General features: G+C 44.0%; 1 protein-coding gene and 1 long non-coding RNA gene across 2 annotated transcripts; one reads left to right on the top strand and one right to left on the bottom strand.

Moving 5' to 3' along the window:
• Window positions 1-266: 266 nt before the first annotated feature.
• LOC143686190 (uncharacterized) lies at window positions 267-12,747 on the top strand. Its single transcript, XR_013176957.1, has 3 exons — window positions 267-398; window positions 11,050-11,276; window positions 12,716-12,747. It is a non-coding gene; the product is annotated as an uncharacterized LOC143686190 (long non-coding RNA).
• LY6K (lymphocyte antigen 6 family member K) lies at window positions 11,694-16,391 on the bottom strand. The gene is made up of 4 exons (XM_077163177.1): window positions 16,256-16,391; window positions 14,465-14,561; window positions 13,227-13,331; window positions 11,694-12,202 (listed from the first exon to the last, which is right to left on the bottom strand). The coding sequence occupies exons 1-4, from the start codon at window positions 16,376-16,378 to the stop codon at window positions 11,919-11,921; spliced, it is 609 nt and encodes a 202-aa protein (XP_077019292.1). The 5' UTR covers window positions 16,379-16,391; the 3' UTR covers window positions 11,694-11,918.
• Window positions 16,392-22,526: the final 6,135 nt, after the last annotated feature.

Raw genomic sequence — 22,526 nt, 5'->3', positions numbered from 1 at the left:
AATTATATCATCTCCCTGGAGATGAGATTTAATCAAGAGTGGTTGTTAAACTGGATTAGAGAATGACATGTCTCCATCCATTTGGGTGGGTCTTGATTAGTTTCTGAAGTCCTATAATAGAGGAAATATTGTGGAGAACGAGAGCGATTTTGAGAGAGCAGAACAACATAGCCACGAGAAGCAGAGCCCACCAGCTAGCGACCTTTGGAGATGAAGAAGGAAAACACCTCCCAAGGAGGAGGTGTTTCATGAAACAGGAAGCCAGGAGAGAAAGCTAGCACTTGATGCTGTGCTCGCCATGTGCACTTCCAGCCAAGAGAAAAATTGTGACTGTGTTCGCCATGTGCCTTCTCACTTGAGAGAGAAACCCTGAACTTCATTGGCCTTCTTGAACCAAGGTATCTTTCCCTGGATGCCTTAGATTGGACATTTCTATAGACTTGTTTTAATTTGGACATTTTCTCAGCCTTAGAACTGTAAACTTGCTAGTTCATTAAATTCCCCTCTTTGAAAGCCATTCCGTTTCTGGGACATTGCATTCTGGCAGCTAGCAAACTAGAACAGATGTTTTGACATCTTTTCAGCAGGATCATAGAGAATACACTTTTTCTGTCTGGCTTATTTTGTTAAACATTGTATTTCTGAGATTCTACCCTGCTGTGGCACATAACAGCACTTAGCTCATTTTCATTGCATTCCGGTTTTCCATTGTATGACCATTTCAGAATCAATTTATCCCTTCTCCCATTGATGGACATTTGGGGCTATTATGTAGTGGTGCTATGAACACCTTGTTCCTTTTTGCTATGGTGGCTCATGTCCTCTAACATTGCATACATGAAGAGAATTGCTGGGTCACGGAGTATGGTCATGATCCGCTTTGGTGGATTCTTTCAAATAATTCCAACCTGGTGGAAGGATGCACCACATCCTTAATGAAACTTGGTATTTTCCATCTTTTGCATTTTGGCCATTTTGGTAGCTATGACTAGACTTAGTTTTAATTTGCATTTCCCCAGTAAGCACCTTGGCAAACATCCGTTGGTCTCTTGGTTGTCTTCATGCACAGTGGCCCGTACATGTCTGCTGTCCATTCATATATTCTTTATTGAGTCACAGTTGTTGTTTCTGTTGTATGTGGACAGTAAACATGATCACTCACTCTGTGGCTTGCCTTTTATTCTTGATGGTGTCCTTTTGTCACAAATTGTGTCCCTGTAGCTGTAGTTCTGTTGTTTTATCGTGTTCCCTTGGCCAGTGTTTACACATCTTAAGTTTACACAACGCTGCCTTGGTTATCATGGCTTTATAACAGGTCTTGGTATCCAACAGGCTTGGTCTCCAACTGTGGTCCTTGTATCTGTGTAGGAATTGGTTCATTCCACCTAAAGTTTCAAATTTCTTGTCATTAAATCTTACCTTTTTATGTCTTTTGGATGTATATAGGATCTGTACAGGTATCACCCTTTTCATTCCTGATATTGATCATTTATATCTTCTCTCTTAGCCACGATCAGTCTTTCTAGAGGCTTTTATAATTTTATTAGTTTATTCAAAGAAACGACTTAATTTTGTTGCTTCTCTCTTCTGTACATTTTCTGTGTCGTAAGTTTCTGTTTCCTATACTTTCTTTGGGTTTATTTGCAATGCTTTTTCTAATTCCATGAAATGGATACTCACATCTCTGCCTTTTAGCCTTTCTTCTATTAATATATGATTTTAGGTCACACTTTTCCCTCTAAGCATAACTTTGAATTTATACTACAAGTAATAATATATCATATAATCACTATCATGCAATAGAAATATTTTATAATTTCTGTTGTGATTTTTTTCTTCTTAGGATATTTAGAAATTTATTGTTTAATTTCCAAATATTTGCAGATTTTTAATTTTTGTTATTGGTTTCTTAATTTTGTTGAGGTAAAAAAACCCCACTCATTCCAGATCATTTGAATCCTTTGCAATTATTGAGACTTGTTTTATGCACTGCATATGGACAAAAGTTTGGTGAATGCCCCATGTCCACTTGAAAAGACTGCCTTGCAGTATTCGCTGTGTTATTAAGCCACAATTGCTAGTCACCATATTCAAATATTCTGTATTTGTATTATTTTGTCAACTTGCTGTGTTGAAATCTTCCATTTCATTTTTTATTTCTGTCAATGTTTGCTTTATTTATTTGAGGCTCTGTTGATAGGTTTTATGCATTTAGAATTATTATATTTGCCTGTTGCATTTAATGAACGTTTTGCAGTTATGACAAGTACCCCCTTTATCTGTAGTAACGCTTCTTGTATTGACAATGTATTATCATATCATTTTTATCTGATATTAGAAAGGCCACCTAATCAGATTTCTGTTACTCAGCATTTTGCACGATGTGCCCGGTGTTGAGCGACTGACGCACCCCACGCGCACCCTTCCCCGCGCCGCGGGGACCCAGGCTCTTGCAAACCCCGTTTCTGCTCGGCCAGCCGGAGCCACGAGGCTGGTGAGGAGGGTGACCCCGCTCCTTTCTGCGGGGTCCGTGTTGGCGTCTCCGGGCCCTTCTTCCCTGCAGCGGCTGAAATCTGTTTGCGCTTTTTCCGCACGGGGCCAGCTTCCTCGCACCTCGCTCAGAGACCCCCAGCACCCGCAGGCAGGGCCCCCTCGGATAATTAAGCTAGGAATTAAAAAAAAAAAAAACAAAAAACAAACCTTTATATGTAAATATAAAAGGACGATTTGTTAATTGCTAGGCTCGAAAAAGGTCCGGAGGCAAACTGATCGCAAAGGAATTTATTCAGGCATCAGCATGCTGGGAGGTCTGAAGTGAGACTAAAGCCCCCGGGGAGGATAATGGACGGTCTTTTCTATTTTGGGGGACTAGGCAGGGCGATAAGTGGCGTGGGGTTTGGTGGGCGGGACAGGAGCAGACCTTGAGTGGTGGGGGGGCGTGACGGGGGGGGGGGGTCGGGGGGAGAGGTGGGGGAAGGAGGAGGGAGCGAGGGAGGGAGGACAGGGAAGGGAGGAGGGAGGGGGAGGGAGGGGTGCAGATTGGGACACGGACTGAACAGTTTGTTTCCATGTCGCCCAGGGGTGGGTGGGGGGTGGCTTCTGTTATTTTTGCCCCTTGTTTGGGGTCCAACCCTATGATTCTAACAAAAATCTCATGAAAATTATGTAAAAATCAAAATTAGGGTCCAGAAATAAAGTTTTAATTGGGCCATAGCGGTGCGCGCTAATTTGTTAAGGTCTCCTGTGTCCTGGCACCACGGTGGCTGAGTGAGAAGCAGCCACAGACGCGGCCCCGTGGCCCATGGGACTGAAGTTATTTACAATCTGGCTCTTAACAGAAACGTTTACCGACCTCCCCCCCTCCCCGCACCCCCGCCATCGTTCTTTTCCTCTAGTTAATTCTGGACCTTAAAGTCTCAGTTTTCTTACTCTCGACCTTTTTGTACTGTCGGAAGAAGTCATCAGTCTGGTTAAAAGCTGACAGTTTATTGAAAGAGGAACTGTGGAGCAGGGGGATCTGAAACCGGGGAAGTCAGAGTGAGAGACTGAAAATAAATGTAAAGTGGGAAGTTGCAATGATTGGTTCATAATTTTATTTATTTATTTTTATTGTAAAGGAGGATTTTTACAAAGTGGGGAACAGATAAATATGGGTTAGTATACTTACCTATTTTTAATGCTTATCCCTACTGGCCTGAGACCAACTTATTAAATGTTGCAAAAACCCCACCTTTATTGGGAGTGCTCTGGTTTCTCAGAGAGTCCTCATCCTTGGTCAGTTTTCTCTTCTGGAAAGACCCTGCTATTTCTCAAAAAGGGGTCATTTCTGGCGACTCCCAATGCCAGTGGCCATTTGATCTTACTTAGCAGAATCATTATATATACCATGTGTCTCTTTTAAACAATTGTTTTAATTTTTATTCCCGATTGATAATGCTTTAATGTTCTATTTGGAATATTCAGTTCTTTCATGTGTAATGTAATTACTGATTTGTCTGGGTTTAAATCTACCATTTTACCATTTGTTTTCTAATCTCTACATCTGTTCATTGTTCCTCTCTCCTGCATTTTTATTATTCTGTGCTTTCCCTCACTTAGTTGGTTAGTTATGCATTTTAAGCAGTTGCACTTAAATGTATTATTACCTTTATCACCTTTCAGAACAGTACCTGGACCTGAAAACACTTGAACTCTATTTACTTTCTACCTGCTTCTGTGCACCTACCATTCTTTATGCTATTTATATATAATAGTGTCACGTGTTAGGTCGGGGGAACAGGGAAGGTCACCATGACTCGAGCTGTGTAAAATGTGCCGCCCCTTCTAGACATCACCTAACCCCCTTGCTTAAAAACCGCTGGCACCAGGACCCAGCGGCGAGCTCGCAACTCCCTACCTGGAGTGCTGTGAGCTCTGCCCAGAGCACAGGAATAAACTCGCTCACTCTAAGCTTTCTTGTTCTGCCTCTTCTCTCTTTCGCCTCCTAAACCTTACATCATGTATAATTCTTTACACTGTATTGAATATGGTATATGTGCTGGTTTGAACCTGTCATGTACCCCAGAAAAGGCTATGTCCTTTGAATCCATTCCTGTTGGGTAGACTTATTGTTGGGTGGTCCTTTCGGTTAGGCTGTTTCCATGGAAATGTCACTTCACCCATTCAAGGTGGGTCTTAATCCTTCACTGGACTACTTTGTGAGAGGATAAAGGACAGAAAAGAGCACAGAGAACAGACAGGAGAAACCATGTGAAGGACCCAGAGAGAGAGAAATGACCCAGAGACACTAAGAGAAGATTCTGAGCAAGTAAACCCAGCCTTTGGTTTGAGAGACTGCAAGGTTATATGGCATAGGGTGGGGTAAAGAAATGGGTCAAAATTGCAATTACATACAAGTATGTCAGATTTTTTTTCACTATGTCCCAGATAGTAAGCTTTTTTCCTGCATTTCCCATTCTTTTTTTTCTTTAGGCTCTTCAGTCTGATATTTTCCTACCTAATCCTTTTCTTCTTTACTATTCTTCTCTTTGGTTGATCTAATCTGCTATTAAATCCAGCTCTTGACCCTTTCTATCATATCTTTGATTTTTATTTCATTAGTTTCTGCCATTCTATTACTTTCTTATTAGAACTCCTTTTGGGTTTATTTAATAGCACTCTAAATTTGAAATTGAATGTTTATCTCATTTTCTTCTCTTATTATAAACATTAAAGATTAAATTTTCCACTAAGTACTGCTTTTAGCCTTATCCCCATTTTGGGGGGGATAGACTTTAAAAACTATTTATAAGTTTCCATTATGATTCCCTGTTTTTTTAGAAGAATGTATATTCTGCAACTGTTGGGTGCAGTTGTATGTATGCATATTAAATCAATCTTGATAGTTGTGTGGCTCAAATCATCTGTGCTTTTACTGAAATTTTACATTCTAGGTCTATCAGTGGTCGAGTGAGGCATGTTAAAATATTCCACTATTTTTCTGGGGTTTGTCAGGTTCTCTTTGTAGTTCTAAAACTTTGGTTCATATAATTTGAGACTTTTATTAGGTGCATGTGCGTTTTAAATTGCTAAAAAAAATTTCTGATGAATGTATTATCATTTATCTCTATTAATGATTTTCTGCCTTAATATCTGTTTTGTGTGATACTAATATTATAAGTGTACTATGCCTTTTTATGTTTTTTTTCCTTTTTATGTTTTTTTAATGATGAATTTTTGTGCATCATATCTTAGGTGTGTTTTTCTGGATTAAAAAAATGCAAACTGGTACTATAACTTTGAACTGGTGGTTTATTTATTTTGATTACTAAGGCATATGAATATATTTCTATCATATTTAGAACTTTTTGTTTCTTTTATCTTTTTCTGCCACACCATTATTAGCCTATTCTTTTCCTTATTTTTTTGTTCTGTACATATATAGAATTTAAAAACTCCATTTCTATCATTTTGGCATTTAGTCTTTATGTCTAAATTTTATCAATATCTTTAACCTCTTGAACTACCCAAAAACCATAGAACATGTCATTCTCATCACCTCCCTCCTGTCTTTATGGAGTATTCTTTATCTTGTTTTCTTTAACAACTCCCCTATCCCCAGTTCTCCCATTCAAAATTATTATTATTATATTGTCATGATTATTAGTGTATTATCTAGTCAATGTTGGTTTTTATTTATCCACATGTTAATACATCTCTTTGTTTATGATTCCTTTTTGCTTTCCATCCTTCTGTCTGGAATTATTTTCACTCCTCTTCAATAATGTATTTTGGAAGTCTCTTTACTGATGGCTGTTCAGTGGTGAACCATTTTAGTTTTCTGTTTATCAGAAAATGCCTTTATTAAAGTATTCGGCTCCAGATTAACTTCTAGTTATTGTCCACCAATACTTTGGAGATAATTGTACCATGCCTTCCACATCGTTTTAGTTTGCTAAAGCTGCCAGAATGCAACACACCAGAGACGGATGGGCTTATTAATAAGGGGATTTATTTAGTTACAGATGTAGAGTTCTTCAGAGGAAAGGCAGCTGGCTTTCCTCTTGCACTCTCTGGCATATGGTGGGAAGGCATTGATAAAGGTTTGCTGGGCTTCCCTCCTGGCTTCTGAGTTCAAACAACTTTCCTGGTTGATTCCTTTCTGCATCTCCAAATGTCCGAGTCTGAGCTCCGAGTGCCGAGATGAGATATGCTGAGCGCGCTTCTGACCTCGCTCTTTTAAGCCTCCAGCTGATTAAATTAAACGTCCCTCACTAAGGCACGCCCCTTAGCTAACTGCAGATGCAATCAGCCATAGATGAATTTCATATGCTGATGATTTAAGGCCCCAGCAACAGAACAACGGGGCACCATCACCTGGCCACGTTGACACCTGAACCTAACTACTACATCAAGGCTGAGAAGTCTGCCCAAAGTGTAATTCTGTTTTTGTTTTGCTGTGTCTTTGTTTTAAGACAGGTGTTGTTTCTCCCTGGCTGCTTTTGAAATTTTTCTTGCGGCTTTGGATCCCTGTGATTTCACTCTGAATATGACCCACTTCAGCTTAGTTGTGACCCTCTCATCTTTCCTCAGTTTTGCAGAATAATCCATGGTATTTCTTTCAATACTGTGTCTGCTCCATTTCTCTGTTCTGTTCTTCCAAAATTCTGCTGCTTTCGGTATTTGGCTGTCTCATTCTACCCTCTGTGTCTTCTAAACATTTTGCATTTCCCATCTCTTTGAACTACATTTGAATAATTGCTTCAGTTCAACTTCCAGTTTACTTTTTCTTTCTTCCTCTGTGTTTAATCCATTATTTAATTTATCTCTTAAGTTTTTATAGCCCATGGTTATATTTTTTCATCTCTGGAGGTTCTGTTTAGTTTTTGTTGTTGTTAAACCTGCCTAATCTTTTTTGATGGCTTTGTGTGGATTCCTTATGCATTTATGCTCTATTTTATTTCTTTAAGCAAGCTAATTTTGTATTCTGTATCTGTTATTTCCAATTGAAGCCTTTGATCATCTACTTCTACTTATTGTTGAATGTGAAAATTTAATTACATGTAATTCATTATTCTGTGTTAAACAAAATTGGGATCAGGTATATATTCCTGACCCAAAGTTGATAGACCAAACAAAAATAACTTACCTGCCTTCCCCCAAAATACCTCCTCCTGGAAGCTAAGGCAATTGTGCTGGTTTGAAAGCATTAGGTACCCCAGAAAAGCCATATTTTAATCCTGATTCAATCTTGTAGGGGTAGCTGTTTCTTTTAATGCTAATTCAGTATTGTAGGGCATAAACTTTTGATTAGATTATCTCCAGAGATATGCCATGTCCAATTGTGGGTGTGACCTTTGCTTAGATGGAGATCTGACTCCACCCATTCCAGGTGGGTTTTGATTAGTTTACTGGAATCTTTTAAGAGAGGAAACATTTTGGAGAGAGTCAGAAATGACAGAAGCTTCAGAGCCTACAGGGAGAGAGAGCCCACAGGAACTTCAGAGCAGAGCTGACAAAGACACTGACACTTGGAAAACAGAGACACGGATGTTTGGAGATGTTTAGAGCCCAACAGATGCCACCGTGAGATGTTAAGCAAGTCAGAACCCAAAGAGAGCCAAGGGAAGCCAAGAGATGAAAGCCAGCCCCAGAGAAGCAAATCGAGGACCCCTCATAGGAAAAGAGATTGAAAGCAGCAGAGCCCAGGAGCAAGGAACCAGCAGATGCCAGCCACATGGCTTTCCAGCTGACAGGTGTTTCAGACCCACTGGCCTTTCTTAAATTAAGGTATCTCTCCCTGGATGCCTTAGCTTGGACATTTTCATAGGCCCAGAACTGTAAAGTTGTCATTTGCTAAATTCCCTTTTTAAAAGCTGTTCCATTTCTGGCACATTGCATTCCAGTAGCTTACAATTGTGAACCAACTAAACAGTTTACTTATCAAGCTAACCATCTGCTCACTGAGACCAGCTCCAAGGTTGGTCTTGCTGTTCCCGGTCCATAGCAAGTCCACACCAGCTCCACCTTGAAAGACGGAGTACTTAATAATCACTCAGCCCCATTCCTAAAACCCTAAAAACCCTTCCCTCGTTAACCCATTTTGAGATATTATTAAGAAACTATCATGCTGGCTTCGCCCTCCTCATGTGGTAAAGCCTAAGAAGCATAGCTTTGCTTGATCATCAGTCTTTTCTGGTGGTTGGTGAGTTGAAGGTTGACAAGTAGAGGCATTTGCTCACTCATCCATTTTATTTTCATTTGGTAAAATCTGATTTATTGTGATTCAGGGTCAGTCTTGAAAACAAAAATATTTGTGTTGCATTTGCTGCTTTGGGGATAAGAGGATTGGGACAGAAGAATCTGTCGTTTTACTTTCTGATTTCATTTAGGAGTTCTACTTCTAGGTTCTCTGGTGTTCCAGTGAGCTCTATAAACCATACAGCTCATGTTCGAGTATGGAAGTCTCTGGAAAACTAGGCAGGCAGCAATTTACATGTGAGTCTGAAGCAGCGCTGGTCAGCACATGCATCTGTTTCTCCAGGGGGTGTGGGAAGAGGAGATGTGTGCGCCCAGCTGTGGGGGCAAACAGTGTCCGGAGTGTCATTTGTTCTTTGTGGATTTCCCAAGAATTCTTAGCATCCAGGCCTTTAGATTTCCTACGCAGTGGTCTGGGTAAGACAAAAATCCATGGCAGGAGAAAGGAGGTGACTTCCTGGGGCAGTACTGGGCTTCCAAAGCCAAAAACCAGGCTGGAACTGAAGCTTCAGAGTTGCTGTGCAGGTCTATGCAAGCACTTAAAGGATTACAGATTTCTCATGCTTCTTGAGCGGCTGCTGCTCTTCTCTCCAGCCTTCTCTGACTTTGAAAGTTTAATATTTTATTTAATTGTGAGGCAAGAGCACTAGCGTCACAAAGGCAGACAGAAGTTAATATATTTCTAAGGAAATATCTGTCTGACTTATGTTCTCTCTGACCAGCTTTCTTTCTAGATAGTAATACAAGAAAAATAAGATGACAAGAACCTGAGTGTTTTATAAAAATAGTTCTATGCATGCTTTTAAAAAATATATATATTAGCATGAGTTAAAAGAATTGATGATGTTTTAAAGGAAGGATAGATAAATTTGAGTTCATCTAATATTTATTGATATACTAATTATAAATGAAGTTTATATGGTGAGTCATATTTCATGGAAAGGCATTTTAATATGGTGGGGCCAAATAGCTAATTTCTGGCCAACAGGATTAAACAGGAATGTGTGGCAGCTTTCAGGAAGACCCGCACCCTCTGCCTCTCTCTTATTCTTTTTTCTTTATTCCATCCTGATGCTTGGAACTCAGATTTTCCATCTTAGACCACTGAGGGCCTTGGCAACGGGTGGGCTAGCAGGTTACGGGCCGGGCCAGCCCCAGTCTGCTTTTCAACATACTCGGTTTACCTGAGAAAGCAATAACATATTTTTATCCTGTTTAAGCCACCTACATTTAGAGTTTTCTGCAACTTACATCTCACTTGTTCCTAAGTGCCATGGTACCCTTCTTTGGCAAAAAACATTTATTCAACAAGCCATTTCTTCCCTGCTCATCTGTGAGCCATCACTAATTCTGTATTAAGTTCTCATGTTTTTTGGTGATCATAAAACCCCTTCCTTCTCCCATTTCTTCTTTGATTGCTAATGCATGGCTCTGTGACCTTCAGTCTCTGGCCTTGGGCGTTTCTCACCTTGCATCTGCTTTCTTCTCTACCCAGCCAAATTTCTGCAGTTCCTTACTTCATGCTTGCTCGAAACTAACTGCAGTTTTCTGTTGCCCTTGTGACCTCGTGGAGCTTGTAACATCCCCTTTAATAGAACCATTTCCTTTTGCTTGTATACAGGGAAATGGCCCACCAGCCTCTTTTAGGTCTCTACAAAGGCACACTAACCTGTCTAGGCCAGGGCCTCTGCACTGCTGGACTGTTCAATATTCTGCCCATGAGCCCCCTTTTGTCCTTGCTTTTCCTGCTGTTTGAAGCCTGACCTCATCTCTGCTCTTATCCTTGGAGCAGACACTCTGCGTCCTGCCTCAGAGGAAAGGTGGTTGCTGGGAGAAATTCTTCCACCATCGTGGCCCTACCCATATGGGGCCTTCCTGTGTGCTTCTGCCAGCTGCCGAGCGTCTGCTCTCCTGCTCTGGCCTCGGAGCTGGGCTGCAGCCCATGCTGCCTGCACGTGGGCGCTGGGCCACCAACTTGTGCTGCTCCAGCTGCCCTCCCACTGGCTCTCGCCTTTAAATCCACAATGTCGCCTACACGAACCTTGATTTTGTTTCCTTTCTCACCAGCCTCCGTGCCCCCCAACTTCCCCATGGATTCTTCTGGAAAAAATCTGCCTCCTGCTGGTGGCCACATACTGCCTGATCCAGCACCCCTTGTAATAATACAACCCACCAGTTGCAAGTCTAGGCCTTCTCCACTGCGTATTTCTCGACTTTCTACTTTCTATTTTACCCTGCAGGTAACATCCTCCTTTTGAAGACTTTCCATGGGAACTTACAAGGCTGATCTTTGGCTTCTCTCGCTGTTTCTAGGGAAGTGCCCATTCCTTTTTCCTGCCCTATTGGAAGTGGTGTTCTTCCCAGCTCGAGGCCTAGCAGGAGACCCAGGAGTGGCCGTGGGCTGTGATTTAGGGCAGCTGTGTGACCACAAGCCTGTGCTGGGAGTGGTATGCATACAGCTGGGGTCTAACAGGTGCTGAAGACCAGCCCCTGGGGGCTGTCCATTCACCGGCCCTGAAGGAAGTGAGGCCTGAGGTTGGGTGAGTTCAGATGTGGCAGATGACTGTCTTCCATGCGTCAGGGATGGCTCTGAGACCCCATCTGCCTGCCACTCCCACACCCCCTCCTGGGACCACTAGGACTCCTTCTGGAATGTTCCCCAGGCCACCCCACCCAGCAGCCTGTCTGTGTCAGAGAAGATGGGGGCTGGCAAGGGCAGAAGGGGCAGGTGGGAGAGGAGGGTGAGTGGAGGAAGCTGCATCCTGCCCCGATGCTGACTAAATCCCACGGAGAGGAGTGTGACTTGTGCAGAACTCTCTGTCTGCCCTTTCAGCTCTATTTGGCGAACTGCACTTGGATGGAGAAATGAAACCACTGACCCTGCTACCATCCACACGGCCTATGTTCCAGAGATGCTGAGAAAATGAGAGGGGAATGACGACCACCACAGTGAGCTGAGTTGCAAGGCTGTATTTCAGAGGCACTTTTTAACAGACTCTCCACCAGGAGGACCTGGGAGCTGCTTCCAGTGCCATCGCAGCAGCAACTGGGGACAAGCCCCAGCTGGTGTGGGCTCCCACCCTGCCTATGGGCAGACCCCCAGAAGTGAGACTGGGAGCTCATCAAGAAACAACACCCTTAATGTGTGTGTGGGGTGGGGTGGGGGTTGCGCCCGCAGAAGCTCACAGCAGGCTCAGGCCGAGCACCGCGGAGGCGAGCACCAAGACAAAGGCCAGCCACGGGTGGCTGCCTCTCCTGTCTTCTGCCCGCCCGACGAAATCTCTGAACACTGTTGCATTCATATTCGGTCCGTGTTCGTTGCATAAGGCGCTGTTGCAGCACATCCCATACAGGAAGGGCATGGGCTTTTCTATTAGAAAGTTCTTGGAATCCTGGGCAGGCACTACAATTATTGAGCAGTACTGTGAACATTGTTTTGAAACATAGTAGAAACGTGGATAAAACCCTAATAGAAAGGAGAGAGAGAGAGAGAGAGAGAGAGAGAGGAATCATAAGAAGTTAACCCCAATCAAATTTAACCCTCATTCCACTGTGTCCCCTTGGAGAATCCCACACTCACAAAGGGCAGCCAGGGCCGAGTTAGGAGCCAGCGACCCAGAGGTGGTGGTCAGGCCTCGGTGCCCCCAAGCTGCTTCGTGGGCCCTGGTGGCTTGTGTGCAGGGTGGGGCAGGGGGCCCAGGGCCTGGCCTGGCCATGCAGACACACACAGAGACACAGAGTCGTTAGGCAGCCAGAAAGTTCTCTGCAGAGCAGGAGATGCCCAGCCGGCCTGGGCCTCGGCTCTTAGGGCACTGCTCCCCAGTGCTGGGTGTCCAGCCTTTGAGAGTGTGGCTGCGTACCTGGGGTGAGACCCTTGTGGTAGTGTTTACCCTTATCTTGGACCTGTTTGTGTAAATCATTTTTGCACATTAAATTATGAAGTCCACATTGACTAAATTGAGACTTCCTTATTGCCCAGCATTCCACAAGCTTCCTGGAACCTAGAAGGCCCCAGAAATGACTGACAGATTGAACCTGAATTCTCAAGCCCTGAAAACAGCAGGATGCACCTAACGCTATGAATCTGCAGATGGAGGCACCCCCTTTTGTAAGTGTGTGCTCTGCAGTGGTTTAAGAACGTGCCCCTGGCCACGTACCTCTCTTGTCAGGTATTCAGACACCATTCTCAGTGGGGGATCTAACATCTTTAAAGCTTAAATTCTCAGGGAAAAACAAATGAAAATGAATCTCCACTCTTCTGACTGCACCCCAGCATTTCGTTCATTGCTCCCCCCCCCGCCCCCACCATGGACATGGCCCAGTCTGGCCTCACGGGAGTCAGGAACCAACAGTCTCCTGCTGTCACACCTACAACTTCAGGAAAAGGCCATCCTGCCTCAGTTATTCTCAGGGAGGGCAAATGGGAGGGCACACTGGAGGGGTCCCGCGGAGTGGCCTGCAGGGCCCCGGGTAGGACAGGAGGCACTTACTTACGGCAGCGATGGTGCAATGTCGTTCTCTGTCTTGACACTCGGCTGGGGCAGTGCATCGAAATCCATTCTCTTCCTCACAGACATGACAACGCAGTCGTGCCCCTGAAATGAGGAAGAGAAACAGAGAGGAAGTGACAGTTCTCCACTGCGGACAGGTGAGCATGTCCCCTTCCCTGTTCCTCCCTTCCCCTTCCCCTTCCCTCCCCCACTCACTCCCCAGCACATGCACCTGCCCTCTGAGAAAGAGTACAGGCCTGCACATAGAAACAGGCACATGCAAACACACACTGACACAGCCACACACCTCCCACCCCCCCAACCCACATGTGCACTTGGACACATACACACAGGCATATACATGAACACACCTACCCACATACACTGACACACTCACACTCATACAAAGACCCACAAGTACAGACACACACCTATACTGCACATGGACACAGCCTTACACACTCATACCTACAACAGTACACAGACACACCCACACTTACCACACAGCAGATACACCCATGGGACACACAGACTCCTATGCACATATACAACTCCTACACAATCACAGACACACGTTCTCACACATAGATACACATAAGCACAGACCCACAAATACACACAAACAGGCATATCCTCAGACGCATGCGTACACCGACACACACACCAGGACATATCCCCATCCACATGCAACCCTGCTACTGCAGGTTCAGCCTCCCCAGGAAGGGAGAAAGCAGGTGTTTGGCATCTGCTCCAATAGGTGCTTGTCCCGCTAGGTTCCCAGACCCCTGAGCCTCTGCAGCAGCTGGCTCCACGTGTCTCATCCTCTCAGAGCCCTGCATACCCGCCTCTTAGCCGTTCCGGAATCCTTTGCAGGGAATCCGCTGGGTCTGTGTTCGAGTGGTACTGACTTTGCCTGTTCCTGGACAGAGTCCTGGAGGGCTGGCCAGCCAGGCTTACAGCCTCTACAGGTTGAGGATCCCACCAGGGGACAGCAGGCGGCAGGGGACAAATCCAGCTTCAGGCCACCCCCCTCTGCCCTTGGCAGGAAGCCCCAAATCAAGAAGCTCCCCCATTAGGCATCCTGACACCCTGCTCACTGCTTCCTGAGCCCATGGGCACCCTAGATCTGCCAGGGCCACTGGAACGGGTAGCTACAGGGCACGCAGGCAGTCTGCGCTGAGCTCACCTGGGACCTTGCGAATGCCATTCACCCCCGGGAGGCTGAGAGCCTGGCTCACCTTGTCTTTCAGATATGGAGACATTGGTCTCCCCCAGCGGCAGGCCGACGGCCAGGAGCAAGGCGAGGAGGAGCATACTGGCCAGTGGGTGCTGGACCTGGACGAAGGTGGGGCCACGCAGTCAGTCTGGCAGATCTCCATGGCTCCAGGACTGATCCCAGTCCCACCTCAAGGCCCCTTTCCACCCTGAGAGTTCCCACAATGGGTATGCTCCCCCACCAGCGGCGGTGTTGAGTTGGTGCTGGGGACATTTCACCATTACTAAGTTCTCCTCCCCATCCTGCCATCAACACCTTCTCCTCTCCAGAGCTCAGCTCTCCTGCTGTGCCCTCTCTCCACCCACCCTTCCACTCTACTCTGAACTTTGTTCAGACCAGCATCCACTCCCTGAACAAAGGTGCTGGCTACCTTCTCCTCCAGCCGCCCCATAAACTGGTCAGCCAGAGTCTCCTCTGAAGGCCCCCCAGGCAGCCCCCACTGTGCAGAGCTACTGGTCTGCCCACCTTCCACCCAGGGCCCCCTCTCCTGCCCCCCTCCAGCCCCCTGCACCAGGCCATCCTCTCCACCAACCCCCCCCCTTCCCCCACCAGCTTGACCACCTTCAGCCATTTCTGCACCCATCTCAGGGGCTACAGACACAGAAAGTATCACCCACAAGAAGGGGTCAGTGACCCCGGCTGAGGAAGCAGGAGAGAAACTGCAGTCCCGGGTCGGGGGCGCTGTCTGCAAACCGAGTCCCGGGAGGGGTGGGGGACCGGGGCCAGGGGGTTTGCAGAGGTGGGCCCTGGAAAGGCCAGGCCCCCTGGAACCCGGGCCTGCCCGCGGTCGCCGCGCCCACCAGAGCACCGCACCCTGCTGCGCGGCCCCTGCCCGGCCTGCCAGCCCTCATGGCCTGGGGTGGCCGCACGGTGCCCAGCTCACGGCCCCTGGCCCGGCGAGTCCTGGAGGCCCAAGCTGAAGCCAGGCGACCCGAGTCCGGAGGTTCGTCCCCGCGGGAGCGGCGGAGCCCGGTGAGGCACCGGGGGGGGGGGGGGGGGGGGGGGGGGGGGGGAGGGCCGGGGCACCTCAGCTGTGCGGGGAGAGGCGGGCCCGTAGACGCGCCCTCAAAGCGTGCTCGGCGTTGGGCGGGACGCACCCCGGGGCAGCCGCGGACGCCGACCCCCACCCCCCTGCGCCCCCTGCACCCCAGGGCAGCCGCGGACGCGAACCCTCACCCCCCTGCGCCCCCTGACCGACCTCGGGCCGGGGCTGGGCAAAGCCGGTGTTTCGGTCCACGCGCCTGGGCAGGCCTCTCCCTTCACGGCTGCGCGCGCTCTGGGCTCCTTCTAGAATGTTCTGAGCCGGCGTCAGCAGCTAGTGGCCTCCCTGCTGTCTGGCCAGCTGGGGGCGGGCGAGGGCTGAGGGGGGCGGGGGCTGCGACGAGAGGCGACAGCCATGGGCCTAGGGGCGCAGGCCCCCGCCCGTGTGTCCCCTGCTGCCCCTCCCCTCGACTGCCCGCCGTGGAGGGGTGGTCTCCGCTGCAGCCCCCCGCGTGGCACTGCAGCTCCCGGCGCTCACCAGCCCTAGAGCACCTCACTCCCCCCCCCGCCCCCCCCCCCCCGGCCTGGGCCGCCCCCTTTTCTGGGCACCGTGTGGGCGAAAGACTCTGACTGCTGCAGCCCGACTGCCCCCCCCCCCCCTCCCAGCAGCCGAGGCGCCGCGAGCCTTGCGGGTCCCCAGCCCAACCCGGAGCAGCCGGGGTGTGGGGTGTGGGGTGCACGGGGACCCGAAGGGCTGGAAGGTCGGGGGTACCTGCACGTGGGAGACCACTGTTCTCCGCTGCCGGTGTGTCCTCTTGTAGGTTTTGTTGGTCGACGCAAGCTTATCTGAATGAATCTCATTTCTCCTCTTTCGTATCCCACCAGCGCATACCATATCCGCCACTCTCCATCTGGAGAGACTCCTCCCCAGGAGCACATGGAGAGCTGCTTCCTCCTGCAACGCCTCCTTCTTTAAGTTTTTTTTTTTTTTTAATTGTGATGACCTGTACACAACACAAAACCTCCCATTTTAGCCGCTTATGTGTGGTTAAATTGATCATTAATTTCACAATATTGTGCCGCTGTCATCATTGTCCATCCCCAAAATGTCTTTGTCACTGCAAACAAAAACTGCACCATTTCTTCCCCTTCCCTCAATCCCCCCCCCCCAGGTTACCTGGAATCTATTTTCTGTCTCTGTAAATTAGCTTAGTCTACTTATTTCATATCATTGAGATCATACAAATTTGTATTTTTGTGCCTGGCTTATTTGGTTCTGCATAATTTCAAGGTTGCAGCATGTGTCAGAACCTCATCCCTTTTTAGGGTTGAATAATATGCTGTTGCTTATATAAAGCATATTTTATTTATCTTTTCTCCTACTGATGGACACTTGGGCTACTCCCACATTTTGGCCATTGCAGATGATGCTGAGATAAACATTGGTGTACAAATAAATATCTGTTCAAGTCTTTGTTTTCGATTCCTTTGGGTATATAACTAGGAGTGGAATTTCTGGGTCATATGGTAATTCTATAGTTAACTTTCTGAGGAACCACCAAACTGTCCCCCACAGCAGCAGCACTATTTGACATTCCCACCAGTAGTGAAAGAATGTCCCTATTTCTCCACATCCTCTTCAACACTTATTTTCCATTTTTAAAATAATAACCATTCTAGTGGATGGGAGGTGGTATCTCATTGTGGTGTTGATTTGCATTTCCCCAGTGACCAACGATGTTAAATATATTTTCATGTATTTATTCATTTGTCTATCTGTCTTGGAAAAATGTCTCTTCTTATTTTTTAAATTGGGTTGTCATTTTGTTTTTGAGTTGTAGCAGTTCTTTATTCTGGATTTTAAACCCTTGTCAGATACATGATTTGCAACTATTTATCCCCATTCTTAGGTTTTCTTTTCACGTTCTTGATGTCTTTTGATGCACAAAAATGTTTACTCTTCACAAAGCCCACTTTATCAAGTTTTTTCTTTTCTTGCTTGTGCTTTTGATTTTATATCTAAGAAGCCTACTGATAATGCCTAATCTGGGCCCTGAAGATCCCCCATTTTCTTCTAAGAATTTTATGGTTTGAGCGCTTATATTTACGTCACTGATCCATTTTGAGTTACTTTTTGTATATGATGCGAGGTAGGGGTCCATTTTCATTATTTTGCATGTGGATATGCAGTTTTCCTAGTACCAACTGTTGAAAAGATTATTTTTTTCCCAAGAATGGATTTGGCTGCCTTGTCAAAAATCAGTTGTCCATAGATGTGTGGATTGATTTCTGAGCTCCCAATTTTGTTTTATTGATCTATTGTCTATCCATATTCCAGTATCACACTGTTTGATTCTTGCAACTCTGTAGTCAGTTTTAAAATCAGGAAATGTGAATCCTCCAACTTTGTTCTTTTTCAAGATGGTTTGGCCCTCTCAGGCCCTTTGCCATTCCATATGCATTTGATTCATGGCTTTTCCATTCCTGCAAAAAACAGGCTGCTGTGGGAATAAGTTAAGCCTTTAAATTGCTTTGCATAGTATTGACATCTTAACAATATTAAGTCGTCCGATTCATGAACACAGGATGTCTTTCCATTTATTTAGGTCTTTAAGAAATGTTTTTTAAAGCAATTTCGTTGAGATAAACTAACATACCATACAATCCATCTCAAATGTACAATCACTATCTTCTGGTATATTCACAGAGTTGTGTGTACCTCACCACAATCAATTCTAGAACATTTTCACACTGAAGAGGGTTTATTATGTTCTACAGACCCATGTTTCATCCTCTGACTTTCCTTCTCGTGGCATACATGGCCCTAAGATCTCCCTTTCGACCATAATTGCACTCTCATATCATTGCCGTGATTTGCATTCACTATAGTGTTCTTCCATCAAATGATCCATTTCCAAACATTTATATTCAACTTTATTACATATTCAGCACAAATTAAACTTCAGCTCCCCATCCTCTGCCCTCAGTCCATCTCCCTGTGACCTAAGTTTTAGATAGTAACACATGAGTTTACTAGTCATATTTAGTTCATATTAGTGATGTCATACAATATTTGTCCTTTTGTGTCCGCTTCTGACTTATTTCACACAACAGAATGTCCTCAAGTTTCATCCATGCGGTCGCATGCATCACGATTTAATTTCTTATGGCTGCATAATATTCTATCATATGAATAGACCACATTTGGTTTATGCATTCATCAGTTGATGGGGCACCTGTGTTGCTTCCATCTTTTGGCAGTTGTAAATAATGCTGCTAGGAACACTGGTGTGCAAATGTCTGTTTGCGTCACTTCTTTCAGTGCTTCTGGGTATGTATCTAGTCGTGGGATTGCCAGATCATATGATAGTTCTGTACTTAACTTCCTGAGGACCTGCCAAACTGTCTCCTACAGCCACTGCACCAGTCTTTTATTCCACCAACAGTGAATAAGTGTTTCTCCACATCCTCTCCAACTCTTGCAGTTTTCTGTTTTTTAATAGTGGCCATTCTAGAGGGTATGAAATGATATTTCATTGTATTTTGATTTGCATTTCCCTAATAACTAGTGATATTGAACTTTTTTCATGTGCTTTTTAGCCATTTGTATATCCTCTTTGGAAAAATGTCTATTTCTGTCTTTTGCCCATTTTAAAAATTGGGTTCTTTGTCTTTTTATCATTGATTTGTAGGATCTCTTTATATATCCTGGATATTAAACTTGATTGGATATGTGCTTTCCAAATATTTAATCCTGTTGAGTAGGCTGCTTTTTCACCCTCTTGACAAAGTCATTGGAAGCACCAAAGTATTCAGTTTTGAGGAAGTCCCATTTATCTGTTTTTTCTTTCTGTGCTTGTGCTTTGGGTTTAAGGTCTAAGAAATCACTTCCTACTACAAGATCTTGAAGATTCTTCCCTACATTTTCTTCTAAGAATTTTATGGTTTTGCCTTTTGTATTTAGGTCTTTGATCCATTTTGAGTTAATTTTTATATAAGGTGTAAGATAAGGGTCCTCCTTTCATTCTTTTGGAAATGGATATCCAGTTCTCCCAGCACTATTTGTTGAAAAGACTGCTCTGTCCCAGTTGAATGGACCTTGTCAAAAATCAGTTGACGGTATCTGAGGGTCTATTCCTGAACTCTCAATTCAATTCTATTGGTCAATATGTGTATCTTTATGCCAATACAATGCTGTTTTGACCACTTAGCTTTTTTTTTTTTTAACTTTTTTATTGTATAATATAACATATAAACAAAGCAAAGAAATATAAAAGCAATAGTTTTCACAGCTCTCCTCAACACGAAGTTATAAGACAGATCCCAGAATTTGTCATGGACCACCATACAATCTTCTCAGATTTTTCCTTCTAGCTACTTCAGAATATAGGAGGCTAGAAGGCTTAAATATATATATTTTTATCACTACAATAAACTTTTTATATTTTTTTTGAAAAATAACATATATTCAAAAAAGCAATACATTTCAAAGCACAGCACAACAATTAGTTGTAGAACATATTTGATTGTTGATATGGGTTATAGTTGCACAATTTTAGGTTTTTACTTCTAACTGCTCTAAGATACTGGAGACTAAAAGAGATATCAATGAAATGCTTCAGCAATCATATTCATTTGTTAAATCATATCTTCTCTGTATAAGTCCACCCTCACCTTTGATCTTTCTATTCTTTTTATGGGTATTTGAACTATGGCTATTTTAACTTCTTTTATGTTGGAAGGGTCTTTCACTAATATGGGGTATGGAGAGGGAACTATTTGATATTCTGGAGAGGCTGGGCCCTTTAGGTTTCAGGACTTACCTATTCCAGGGACCCATCTGGAGGCTGTAGGTTTCTGGAAGGTTATACTAGTGCATGGAACCCTTGTGGAATTTTATATATTGCCCTAGGTGTTCTTTAGAATTGGCTGGAATGGTTCTGGCTGGGGTTTGGGAGGTTATGATAGGTAGCAATGTCTAACTGAAGCTTGCAAAAGAGAAATCTCCAGAGTAGCCTCTCGACTCTATTTGAACTCTCTCAGCCACTGATACTTAGTTAGTTACACTTCCTTTCCCCCTTTTGGTGACCACTTAGTTTTGTAATATGTTTTAAAATAATGAGTCCTCCAACCTCATTTTTCTTTTTTCTCAATGTTTTTGGCCATTCGAGCCTGTAATCCTTCCAAATAAATTTGGTAATTGTTTTCCAATTCTGCAGAGTAGGCTATTGGAAACATGATTGGGATTGCTTTGAATCTGTGGATCAATAATATTATTATTAGCCTTCCAATCCATGAACATGGAATGTCCTTCTATTTATTTAGGTCCTTGATTTTTTTAGCAATGTTGTATAGTTTTCTGAATGTAAGTCCTTTACATCCTTGGTTAATTTTATTCCTAGATATTTGATTCTTTTTGTTGCTATTGTAAGTAGAATTTAATTCCTGATTTCCTCTTCAGATTACTAATTAGTAGTGAATAGAAACCCTGCTGATTTTTGCATGTTGAACTTATTATCCTGCCATTTTGCTAAACTTATTTACTAGGTATAGTAGCTTTGTTGGTAGATTTTGGGGGGGACTTTTTAGGTATAGGATCATACTATCTGCAGATAGTGAAAAATTTACTTCTTCCTTTCTGATTTGGATGACTTTTATTTTTTTTTCTAGCCTAATTGCTCTGCTAGAACTTCTAGTACAATGTTGAATATCAGTGGTGACAGTGGGCATCCTTGTCTTGTTCCTGATCTCAGCAGGAAAGCTTCCAGTCTTTTACCATTGAGTACAAGGTTAGTTTTTCATATATGCCCTTTATCATATTGAGAAAGTTTCCTTCTATTCTTATCCTTTGAAGTGTTTTTGTCAAAAAAGGATGCTGGATTTTGTCGGATGCCTTTTCTGTATCAATCAAAATGGTCATGTGATTTTTCCCTGTCAATTTGTTAATGTGGTGTACTACATTAATTATTTTCGTTGAACCACCCTTGCATACCTGGTTTAATAAAACCCATTTATCATGGTATATAATTCTTTTAATGTGAAATTGGATTTGATATGCAAATCCAATTTTGTTTTGCATCTGTATTCATTAGAGAGATTGCTCTGTAGTTTTCTTTTCCAGTAGTATCATTATCCGGTTTTGGTATTGGGATGATGTTGGCTTCATAGAATGAGTTAGGTAGTATTCCCTCCTCTCCAACTTTTTGGAAGTGTTTGAACTGGATTGGTATTAATTCTTCTTGGAATTATTTGTAGACTTCACCTGTGAAGCCATCTGGTCTTTACTTGTGATTGGTTTGTTGGAACCTTTTATTTCTTCTCAAGTCAATGTAGGTTGTTCCTGCATCTAGGAAATTGTCCATTTCATCTAAGGTGTCTAATTTGTTGGTGCACAGTTCATAGAATCATCTTATGATCTTTAAAATTTCTTTGTGGCCCTTGGTAATGATGCTCTCTCATTTCTGATTTTATTTATTTTCATCTACTCTTTGTCTTTGTCAATCTAGCTAAAAGTTCATCAGTTTTATTGATCTTTTCAAGGAATCAACTTTTGGTTTTATTGATTCTCTGTATTGTTTTATTGTTCTCAATTTCATTCATTTCCCCTCTAATCTCTATTATTTTCTTTTCTTCTGCTTGCTTTGAGATTAGTTTGCTGTTCTTTTTCTAGTTTATCCAGGTATTGCTAGTTCTTCAATTTTATCTGTCTTCTTTTTATTGTAGGTATTTAGGGCTATAAATTTCCCTTTCTGCATTGCCTTCCCTGCATCACATAAGTTTTGACATGTTCTGTACTTGTGTTCCTTCATCTAGAGATATTTACTGATTTTTCTGACTGTTTGAGTGTGCTTTTTAACCCCCATATATTTGTGAATTTTCCAGTTCTCCTGCTGTTATTGATTTCCAATATATTCAGTTATGATCAGAGAAAGTTATTTGTACAATTTCAATTTTTTATGTATTTTAAGGCCTGTTTCATGCCCCAGTATGTGGTCTATCTTGGAGAATGTTCCAGAAGCACTTGAGAAGACTGTATATCCTGG

Source organism: Tamandua tetradactyla, chromosome 6 (assembly GCF_023851605.1).
Source record: "Tamandua tetradactyla isolate mTamTet1 chromosome 6, mTamTet1.pri, whole genome shotgun sequence".
Classification (NCBI taxonomy): Eukaryota; Metazoa; Chordata; class Mammalia; order Pilosa; family Myrmecophagidae; genus Tamandua; species Tamandua tetradactyla.
This window is presented reverse-complemented; position numbering and strand designations above follow the sequence as displayed.